We start from the raw sequence: 12,127 nt of genomic DNA on the forward strand, positions 1-12,127 counted from the left end.
ATCACATAAATTGCGAGATAAAAACCACATAGTCATATCAATTGATGCAGAAAAAGCATTTGACAAAATTCAACACCCACTTTTGATAAAAACTCTCAGCAAGGTGGGAATAGAAGGATCATACCTCAACATAATAAAAGCCATATATGATAAACCCACAGCCAACATCATACTCAATGGGCAAAAATTAAAACCATTTCCCCTAAGAACAGGAACAAGACAGGGATGCCCACTCTCACCACTCCTGTTCGACATAGTATTGGAAGTTTTAGCCATTGCAGTTAGACAAGAAGAAGAAATAAAAGGTGGAGGTGGGCAAAGTAGTGATAAATGGAGACAGAAAGAGACTGCTTTGGGGGATGGGTACAGGATACAGTGTGCAGATGAGGTTTTGTTGAATTGTACATTTGAAACCTGTGTGGTTTTTTATTTTATTTTATTTTTTTAAACCTGCATGGTTTTGTGAACCAATGTCACCACAATAAATTCAATTTAAAAACAATAAATAAATAAAGAGTGCACAATCAGGAATGCAAGCATGTGCACGTGCAGGTATCATTAAGCTGATCATGAAGGAAACACAAAGTAAAACAAATGCCATTCAGTTTTATTTTGAAGTCTCCTGATATTTGAGTACTGTTTTTCCATTCTGAAAATGTTTTTATTTTATTTTGGTTTGTTTCCCAAATATAGCTGTGACTAATACCACCATAGAAGGTGAGATTGAAACAAATGAAGTTCAAGGATTTTTCTTTGGGAAACTAAAGTAAGTCTGAAATGAAATATAATTATATTAATATACTCTTAAATGTGTTTTTTATGGGAATTAATTCAATATGCTCTGTTGGCTTATGTTTCACATTTTAAAAATACACATATCATTGTTTTTATTATAAAAGTAATACACAGTTAATACAAAAAAGCACAAAATTGAAAAGTAATTACTAATTCAACAGTCTATGTATGATTAGACAATAGGAATTGAAAATGATCGAAGTTATCTCTGGCAAAAAATCTAAATCAAAACTTATAGAATATTTTATAGATATAATAGGTTACAAAAATCATGGTTAATATTTAGCATGAGCCCTAGCCAGTTTGGCTCAGTGAATAGAGCGTCAACCTAGGGACCAAAGGGTCCCAGGTTTGATTCCAGTCAAGGGCACGTACCTTAGTTGCAAGTTCCTCCCCAGCCCAGGCCTTGGTCAGGACTCGTGCAGGAGACAACCTATCGATGTGTTTCTCTCACATTGTATTTCTCTGTGTCTTTCCCTCTCCTTGCCACTCTCTTTAAAAACCAATGGAAAAATATCCTCAGGTGAAGATTTAAAAAAAATATATATATATAGATATATCATGAAAAAAAAATTGTAATTTTTACTCCTCAAAAGAAGAGAAAATAATTTATTCCCCTAAATTTCTGTGCTGCAGATTCCCATGTTAAAAAGCTTTTAATGTCTCATCTTAATTTCATATCCATGTTTAAGTAAACTTTGAACAATTAAAGTTGTGCCCCCCTTTTTTTCTTGCATTACTGTTTGAAGACCAGGAGTAGGATGGTGAGTACTCTCTGAATATGCATGAATGGCGATCATTGTAGCTTTATTATTTTCTCTTATTTACAAGAAGAGAAAGTTTATGATTCCAATATAAAGGCAAAATTAATGAAAACAAAAGGACTGATTTTATTAATATCTTTAGTTCATGTTTAATATTACATAAAGGACACTTAGGACACTTATCTACTCTGGTGAGTAGATAACCATATAGAGTGAGGGGAACATTTTTGGAGACTATGCTAATTTATACAGATGACTGGGTTACAGCTCTAAACTGTATTGGCCAAGCGGTATACTAGTGGCCTTAAAAAGTTAATGCATCTTGCAAAATGGATTTATTCAAATTAAGGTATTTATTTAGTAGATAAAAAAACATTTTTATTTCATTTTCAGCTGTGTCTCAACATCTTAGAATCTATAGTTCTGTTCTTTTTTAAACATACCTTTTTATGGGAATAAATTGTGCATCCTCCAAAAAGCCTTTGGAATCCTGGGATATTAGTTTTTTAAGAGGATATACTCAAAGTTAGTTCTTATACCATTACTCAATTGATTTAGGGAAAAATAGTTTTTTCCTTAAGGTATTGTATGAATACTGTATTTTGACCTGAATTACATAAATAAATTTAGCAGTGAAAATTATTGATCATTATTAAATATGAAAAACAATATCTCTGATAAACTTAATATTACTCCATTGCTTACAATTTTGAGAAATGAGGGGGTTAATGTAATTTGTAGTGAATTTTTCTGAAATTTTGTTGCTTTTTCATTATGAGACCAGTTATAGTCAGTCTTGATTCATTTTCAATATGTGGTCCTACATTTTAATCATTGCAAGATATTGACACTGTAGTATATTTATTTGTTGTTATCTATAAGATTAATGCATTTCTGTATATATGTTCTATATGTTTATTTTCATTTCACTTTTTAATATCTTCATTTCTCTTTACTCCTGAAATTATCTATTTTATAAGTTGTGATGGTAGCTAAAGTATTTTTTAAAAGGAATTCTATTTAAATCTGAAATGACACCATGTCTTGATTTCATGAGAGATAGAAGATTATACTTTAGATTGTATGTATAGTAAAATGTCATTCTACTACATTATTATTTGGCATTCTCTAAAAGATACCTAGATGTGTTTAATATTAGGCAAAATTATCTTATATTTTTTATACATTTTATACATGGAACTTTTCAGAAATAGTGTAAGCTCTAAGATTGTATAGGGAGCATTTACGTTTTCCCTTATAAAATATTTTTTATTTTAAACTATAAAAGCAATACTTTTAATTTATAAAATGTTAAAATAAAAAGTATATAACATAAAAACTAATAATTCAGCCCTCACCCTTGGGACCCTTTTAGGTAATGTTAGCATGTTAACAATTGAGAGAGGTTTTGTTTTGTTTTATATATTGACAAAAATAGACATATATCTCCCTCCTTATTTATTTTTAAGTTCTGTGGATATAGTTGCATCATGATTTATTATTTTAATGATGAACTATTAGTTTGTAACTAATTCGGAAGAGTTAATTTCAAAAGCATACTGCTTAAATAGTGATTTATAGTAGGTGCTGATAATTAACATTACTGACTACTTTAATGCAGAGAAAGATACTCAGATCTCAGAGATAATCTGACAGCATTCCAGAAATACCTGATTGAGAGTAGCAAGGAAATGATGCCTTTGAAAGTCTGGGAACTACAAGGTACAGTATTCTACTTTAACATAGCAGTTTGGTAACTGATCTCTGTTTTATTAAATAATCTTTTATATAACATGATGATATAAGTTATTTTATAGAAAGTAATTATTATTATGTAAATAATATAAATTATTACATTACTTCTTGTGAAAATATTTAATAAAAATGTTATCCATCAAGCAAATTATATTTTTTATGTCTATAAGACTTAAAATTATATGAAGTGTAGTTATTTGATATTGTCTAATCATTTTTAAAGTGTACACTGATTTATCTATATTAAATCACATTTCATGGAATCTATAACATTGATTAAAATTCCTAACTAGTAGGTCAGGAGAAATCACATCTAATCCTTAGTTTTCTTCTATTTAAAATTTGGATCTTAATAGACTGACTATTGCATGTTTTACTATTCGCTTAGAACAGCTTCTGTGCTGGTATCCCATAAGCAGATATTTTGGGGCCAAAATTTAGTTTGGATTAAACAATAACTCCTTTCAGCTTGTACTTTTTTATTATTTGTAATTTTTAGTAGGTCATGGGGTCGTGTTTTTCTGTGTGATCCATAACTTTCATCACATCTCTCATCAACTTTTAAAACTTTATAACAGCTTATTGAGATATAACTGACATAACCCATTTAAAGTATATCATTCAATGGACTTTAGTATATTATCAGAATTTTTAACTGTCACCACAGTTAATTTAGAGTATTTTCATCACTCCAAAGAGAAAATAATGTACATGTTAACAGTCACTCTCATTTCTCCCAATTCCTCCATCTGTAGGCAAGCCCCAGTCTACTTTCTTTTTCTTCAAAATGTACTCCAAGGGATCCATATTTTAGAAATTATAGCTGACAGAGTGCTTTTGAAAGCTTGTAAACAGAGAATAGGCATAGTCAGCTTACTTTTAATTAACCTTCATAGTCTCTGTGTAAGGGATTTGAATGGACTAGAAACAAAAAAACCTAATTAAGACATCACTGAAGTAGTGTAATGAGGGGTTGAACCATGACTATAGTAGAGGAATCGAAAGGAGAGCTGGATTTGGCAAATATTTAGGAGATAAAAGGAGTTAAAAATGGCATTAATATTTCCAGCTTTGAGAGAATATAAAGCCTGGAAGCAGGTTTGTTTGTTGAATATAGGGCCCAGAAATAATGAGAATGGCATTACAATGATTGACTTAAAAGTGATTGTGACATATCCAGATGACAAGGGCTAGTTGTGGGGTGAATATAAAGTCCTTAAGCTAAAAGGAGAGGATTTTAAAAGATGAAAATCATAGCATCAAGTTGTTTAAAAGGAGGGGGTGCTAACTGAGAGTGGAGAGTGACCAAATCAGTGCACAAGGAAGGGTGCTGTGGTGCTCATCTCCGTGTGGACAGTGGGTCCCATGAGGAAGACATGGCAGGAGGATGAGAATGGAAGAGTACATTATAAAGCTAAGGAAACACATGTTCAAGAAAGAGAGAGTGATCAGTAACTTTTCTTTTTCTTTTTTTTTTTTTTTTTTGATTGATTTAACACAATTCATTGTCTGCTAGGTTTCAGCCATGTCCCTACATCCATGGTTTCATAATTTTGAGCTGAGACCTACATAGTAGTAAATATACTTTACATCGAGACTCATATACAAGTGTATAATGTCTGAATACATAAGTATTCTCAAAATCAAAAAATAAAAATCTTCATCATACAGTATGTATGTTTACTACATTTTATCTACTCCAACAAAACTTTCTTTTATTTTACCATATTTCATTAGAAAAAATATCACATTACTCATTAACCTGATTTCACTGTTAACTCATGGGTTCCAGCTGACATTTTGAAAAATATTAAATTCTGAAGATAAAATGAAGAGTTAAAACAGATAACCATGTTTCCTTCAAAGGATCTTAGATAAACAGAAATAATTTCAAAAACCAATATAGAAAGTACCATTTTAAGTGCTGCCAAGTAAAGATACATAGATTATGAAGGGTATATGCCAAGAAGATCTGAATTGGTGTGGTGGGGGTAGGGAAGAGGGAACAGAGAGGGGAGGCTTTTTCCAGAGTGATGATTGAATTGAAATTTGAGGAGGGTTTGGAATAAATTTGAGGGTGGGTTATTTAGAGAAAATATAAAAAAATCTTTGTGAGATATTGGATATGGAATGGCAGGGAGAAGGAGATATCAAGAACAACAGCTATATTCATGGTTTGCCCAATGGAGGGACAATTTTGTGGTGATATTTGCTGAAAATAGAAGACTAAAGAGTACCAGGTTTGGGCAGAGATGAAGCGGAACTATCACAATTTCACCATGCTGCTGTTGAAGTTTCCAAGTGGTAAAACCAAGAAGGCATTTAAAATATGGGTCTGGATTTTAGAGTCAAAGTGTAGGCCTTAAGTAGCAATTTATGAATCATCTAGGTATGGAACAATTTAGACAAAAGCAAAAATGTTAATAGAATCTGTTATTTAATTTCTTGTTATTTGCACTCTGATTTCATAAGTGAATTTTCAGGGGCTTTCAAATAAATTACATTAGAAAAATGGTCCTGTGAAAGGGAAGTACACTCATGTTATAAGAAGTTTTAGAAGACTAGTTGTGCTATCAACCTGCGTAAAAGATAGTTGTCCATGGTCATAGTAATTGATGATGTTGATTAATGAGGATAAAAATATTAGCCAATACTATGTGTTTAGTACAATAATAGGCTCTTTATATGCATTATCCTAATTTTCTTAAATTCATATAATATAGATATCCCACTCTCCCAGATGAGGAAATTTCAAGAAATGGACACAAAAAATAATTAAGCACCTATCAAAAATACCTAAAACAAGCAGGTCTATCTCATTTTAGAGCCTAAATTCTTTCTTTACCACTATATTGTACTGTTTTTTAGTATAACATTGTGCAGCCAAATGCTGTTAGGCAACATCTTTGATCATATATTTCTCTCAAAAGAAGTTGTTATATCAACCATATAAGTAATGACTCTTCTAAAAAAGCATATATTCCTAAATGTATGCACACCAGTTAAAAATTATGTTGCTTATAATGCCTTTAATAGTAATAGAATAATAAGAGACATAACATAAAGGGTCTTATTATTTTACTGTTCATTCACTCATTCATTCATCAGTATTTGTGGAGCACTTTTATATGAGGTACATTTTTTGTGTGAAAATATTTAAGTTCTACTTTGCTTCTGGCATATTGAAGACTGCGTATAGTAAGCCACAAACATTTTTCCTTTCATAGAACTGTCATTTCAAGTACAATAATGCTAAGTTTAGGATTTTATTTTTATTGTATTATAAAAGTAGAACAATACTGAAAGAGTATTTACTGAGTTAAACACATTGGGTCCTTCTAAAAGTTCTTTTCAGAATTGGTTCTTTAAACTTTTTTCCTTCCTCTTGTCATTCTTTTTTATCAAAGCCTTTCCTTGTCTATTTAACCTAAAAATAGAAAAAAATAGCTTTGCATCCACATTACTTTTCATATATCTCTTTTTGAAGTTATAATTTGTGGAAAACAAATATTAAGTATTAAATGATAATTACTGATTTATAAACGTGTAAAGTTTACCTTAGTAGGAATGAATGATACCTTTCCACTTAAAACTTTTGAAAAATGTTAAATATAAGGGTGTCTTCATGTCTATATAAGAATATATGGCCAGAAGGGTTGAGTAAATTACTTCCATTACATGGAAATGTCTATAAAGGTGTGGCATTATGCTAAAATTTTTAATGTTTTTTTTTTCCCCTTCTAGATCTTAGTTTTCAAGCAGCTTCTCAAATAATGGCCACTCCAGTTTATGATGCCTTAAAGTTAATGAAAGACATTTCACAGAACTTCCCCATAAAAGCCAGGTATAGTAAAGTTTATTAGTTTGATTATGACCAGAATTCTTTCCATTACATAAAATTTATTAAAATAGCTGGTTTCATTTAACATAATGATGTCAGTTCTAGTATAAATAGTATTTATGAAATCAGGATCTTTCTGTGTTATGTATGTTGTTTTTTACCGGAGCAGAATATTGGCTTGTATATGCATGTGTGTATGTATTGCAAAATAGAACTCTTGAATTAGAGGCAAATGGAAAGGAAAAAAATAATTCATTAGACATACATATATTTAAATATAAACAGTGAGACATGACAATCCAAGAAAAAGTTTGTTTAAGCAGTAAATAAAAAGGGAATTTTTTTTCTGTTCACCATGGAGGATGTTGAAAAGTATTATTCTAAATAAATCTATGCCCAATGTGTAGCCAAATCTTCTTGCCATTTCAGATTCCAAATAAGTAGTAAGGTCTTAATTGTATGGAATAGCTTATGGAATACTTTTTGCCAATAGGATATCTAATTGAACTACTTCTGAAAATATTACTGTTACATTTTACACATCTTTCAGTTCAGTAGATAATACATTGGCATATCTAAAGGTAACAATACAGATAATTCAGGTTTCCAGGTATTGTAAGGATTGACAAAATCATAGGACTTCGATGCATTTGTATTTAGACCTGGAATGACAGAATATAAAATTACAGGCAACCAGTAAAACATAAAGTAAATCAGCTTATATTGAATGCATACAACATGTGACAAGTGAAACAATAGTGTTTTGTTGAGAGGAATCCTTGGGCTCTCAGCATGCTTGCTAGGCTTCTATTTGTCTTAAACACTCTTTTGTACATTTGTCCACAGTACAATTTACTGAATGTTATCTAGATATTCTTTACCTTGGTAAGATAAATAAAGAGTACATAGTTGGCCACAAGATACCAAGAACCTTTTCATGGTACCCTGACAGTACACAGGTTTGTCACTTTATTTACATATTAAGAATGAATATATTGATATGACTCTTTCAATTTTAATTTAAACAGTCAAAAATTTGAGAAGTCAGTATTATGAAACATAAAATATGTATGTATGTATAAATATGATGTTTAGCCACATTGCTCCTAATTAAGAGTAGCTTTTGAAATTACTCGATTAAATACAAATAAAGTTAAAATAATTTTAGTTTTAAGAAGACAGTTGATTCGCTTTTGGACAGTAAGTTAGTACCACTATTGTGGGGTTCAGCTGCTACACTCTAGTTTTAATTCATAGTTGGCTATTAAAAAAATTTACAAACTATGCTAACACTGCTTAATGGCTACATTGTAAGCTTGAGCATAACTCTAAAACACTCGGTGAACAATTGGTAAATGTTTATTGAAATAAAATATTTTCTAAATTAATGAAAAACTTGCATTAACAAATTTATGTGATTTCTCACAAATGCTACTAACTTTTAGGAGATTATGCACACTTATTGTGGATTGTTTTAAGTTACACCTTTCTGCTTGAGTTGTACCTAAAGCAGAACTTTGTGTTTACTGTCTTTTAAATTTTAAATCATTTTCTTGTGTGCATAAAATTGACAGATATATAACTAAGATTCTTAGGAGTTAAGTCAAATAATAGTCCTACTTTTAAAAATTACTTTTATAAGCTATTCAGGAGTGAATATGTGAAGTAAGTATTATCAGTATTATATAACTTACTAGGGGCCCAGTGCACAAATTCATGCACCTTGAAAGGAACTGTGGGCCACGAGGCTGCAGTAGGCACAAGGGCAGGTCTCGGCCCATCCTCCGTGCCCCTGCCTGGCCCCTCCCACTGTGGCCCCCGGTCTCCTGTCTTCCAGCAGCCCCGCTCCTGCCACCGCCACTCCCACACGCTGTCAGCACCAGCCCCGCTTGCACCCGCTGATGGCACGGAGTGATTGGGGCCAGCGCCAGCAGTAGGTGCCAGCAGGGCCAGCACCATCAGCGGGTGCAAGTGGCGGCTGCTGCCCCGATTGCCCCTCAGGAGCAAACGGAGGTGGAAAAGCCCTCAGGGGCAATCAGGGCAAGCAGCTGCTGCTCGCACTTGCTGATGGTGATGAGTGATTGGGACTGGCACCGGGCACTGGCAGTGGGTGCGTGCAGTGGCTCCAGCACCAGCTGAGGGTGCAAGCGGGGCCGGCACTGGCAGTGGGTGCGAGTGGTGGCTCCAGTGCCAGCAGCAGGTGCAAGCAGAGCCGGCACTGGCAGTAGATACGAGCACCAGGTAGGACTGTGGTGCGCGGGAGCGAAGAATTTTTAGTAACCACCAGAGGCTTGCCCCAATGACAGCAACCAGTGCCCTGCCTTGGTCTGGCGCCCCTGTTCACCTGCTCCACCATCCCACTGCAGACAACTCCCGCCATGTTTCACACACGCCCCCTAGTGGTTAGCACACGTCATAGTGACTGGTTGTTCGGTTGTTCGGTTTTTCTGGTTGTTCCACCAATTTGGTCTATTTGCATATTAGCCTTTTATTATATAGGATGTTCTATGGTAAAGATCCCAGATTAATCAAAATTGTTTGTGTGCAAATATTCTGAAAATTACCTGTTTATATTGATACACATTGATGACATTGATAACTTCATGCAAAATTTCTCTGTGTGAATAAAACAACACAAAATAGCATTTTTAATCAAGTATTTTTGAAAAATAACTATCTAGAATTAAGCAAGTCTGACAATACCTAATGCATTCAGTTAGTACACATGAACTTTTGACAGTCTCTGTTCCATCTGAAGCACATACCCTTGTCAAATGAAAGCCATTGTACCACTTGTTAATAGGCTATATAGAAATGTCATGAAGCCTTTGGAGTTGTTAAGTTTCTTACACGAAGTATTATATTACCTTGAATTATAGATTAGGCCTAAACATTTAAGGAGAAATGAGTTATAACAGTATTTATTTTTCCCAGATCTCTGACCAGAATTTCTATAAATCAACATATGAAGAAGGAAATACAGAAAAATCAACAGGTTTGAATTCCTTTTTTTTTTAAATTTACTATAGTCATATCATTGTTTCAGACTTTGGATCTTCAGTTTTCATACAAAAAAGAAAATGCTCTTTTGTACTTTTTGATTATTAAGACAGTTCAAGTTTTTCCATTTTTGTACTGTCTACTACAGTCTGTAATTTTTGCTGGTAGTTCCTGACATATATTCTACTTACCTGCTTATTCACCCTATACTCCAAATCTTTTGCTGATGTAGTGTGGTTTTTTTAATAGGATAAAGAATAAAGAATAGGAGTTAATTATTGTTTCTCATAATTAGTTTTTTTTTAAATTTCTTTATTGATTAAGGTATCACATATTTGTCCTCATCCCCCCATTCCCATCCCAAACTCCTCCCTACGCATGCCTCCACACCCCTGTTGTCCGTGACCACTGGTTAGGCTTATATGCATGCATACAAGTCCTTTGGTTGATCTCTCCCCCTTACCCCCACCCTCCCCTACCTTCCCTCTGAAGTTTGACAGTCTGATCGATGCTTCCCTGTCTCCGGGTCTGTTTTTGTTCATCAGTTTATGTTGTTCATTATTTACCCTAGATGAGTGAGATCATGTGATACTAGAAATACACTTATAAGAACCAAAAATGAGACAAGCAATAATGGTTATGCTGAGAGGCAAATGAATCAGTCTGTAGTGAGTTTCTTTCTGGGCCAACAGTTCTTTTGAGTCCCAATTTCAATGTCAAACAGTTCCTTATGTGTACATGTCAGCAATGATATTTCAGTTCTGGATGGTGGACAAATGGTGGTAATGCAGGTCCGACCCTCTCTGGTTTGGTCCTGGGCAACCTGCAGCGATGCACAGCTGCTGACTGTTAGTATGGCAAGGCGTCGTCAGCGTCTTCCATCTCTGGACTGTTTCTCTTATGTCTTCATGGCTAGAGCAGTCCTGTCAATTCCTCTCTGTTGCAGGAATCCACATGGTCTTGGAGTTGTTTTCTGAAAATATACAAACATATTCTATTGCAGGAATCCACATGGTCTTGGAGTTGTTTTCTGAAAATATACAAACATATTCTCGACCAAAAGTTAATAAAGGAATCCTTTCTATAAATTTGACTTGGGATCCTTTTTCCTTTTTTGCCCAAACGATTTTCCTTTGGCTTGTTTTGACACCATGTGCGTTTTTCATGGGTGTCTTGCTGTTAGCATTTCAAATGAAAGTTAATTTTCTAAAGTAAAACTTTTCTAGATGTAATTTACTTACAGGATATTTTTCCTTACATGATATTCTTCTACTACCCCCCCTTTTTTTACTTAAATATTAGGAGGCTTTTGGAAATTTTATAATGTTGTCTTGATAGCTTTTAAATTTTAATTTTTTGCACTAAATTATGACTGCTTTAGGTTCATTACATGTTACGCAATTTTACCATGAGATGAGCTACCAATAAAAATTTTAGTTAACACTTAGGAACAGCTTTTTGTCCAGTACCATTAATTTTTCTAGAATATTCACTTATTTCAATTAGCCAATTTAAATTAGTCTGAGAACTTAACTACTATTTTACTGTCAAATTTAATACTTTAACAGCAATCTTATTTTACCCTGTAAATATTAGTGGAAAGGATTATTTGCCTTCTTGAGTAGACCCTGAGCATTCCTGGTGCTAGGCTGGATTTAGATATCGAAAACCCACTTCCCCACACCATGGGTACAAGACAACTCAAACAAGTCTTGTTGCAGTGAGAGGGCAGCTGCTGTTAGCCAAGTCTCTGTCTGTTGCCTGGGTCCCGGTTTGAGCTGGGCATGGGAAGTGAAGCAGCCATGGGGGCAGGAGACCTCCCTCAGAAGGGGTGAGGGTTCAGGCCCCTACGAAGTTGGGGGGGGGGGTGAGGGTCTGTGCCCCACCTCTGTTGACCCCCAAGTTCTCTCCTGATGGCCCCTCTGCGACTGTGCCTTTCTTAGGTTGTTCCTTCCCTGAGGAATCTTACCCA

The 12,127-nt window shown here is 34.0% G+C and overlaps 1 protein-coding gene across 1 annotated transcript in view; it reads left to right on the forward strand.

The window, feature by feature from the left end:
- Window positions 1-12,127, forward strand: part of UGGT2 (UDP-glucose glycoprotein glucosyltransferase 2) — a 166,037-nt gene that overhangs the window by 34,346 nt on the left and 119,564 nt on the right. Inside the window, exons 7-10 of the mRNA XM_080660862.1 lie at window positions 694-766; window positions 3,181-3,281; window positions 7,059-7,158; window positions 10,090-10,150. Coding sequence (XP_080516988.1) covers window positions 694-766; window positions 3,181-3,281; window positions 7,059-7,158; window positions 10,090-10,150 — 335 coding nt within the window. The remainder of the gene's footprint in view (window positions 1-693; window positions 767-3,180; window positions 3,282-7,058; window positions 7,159-10,089; window positions 10,151-12,127) is intronic.

Source organism: Plecotus auritus (genome assembly GCF_963455305.1).
Source record: "Plecotus auritus genome assembly, chromosome: 3".
Taxonomy (NCBI): Eukaryota; Metazoa; Chordata; class Mammalia; order Chiroptera; family Vespertilionidae; genus Plecotus; species Plecotus auritus.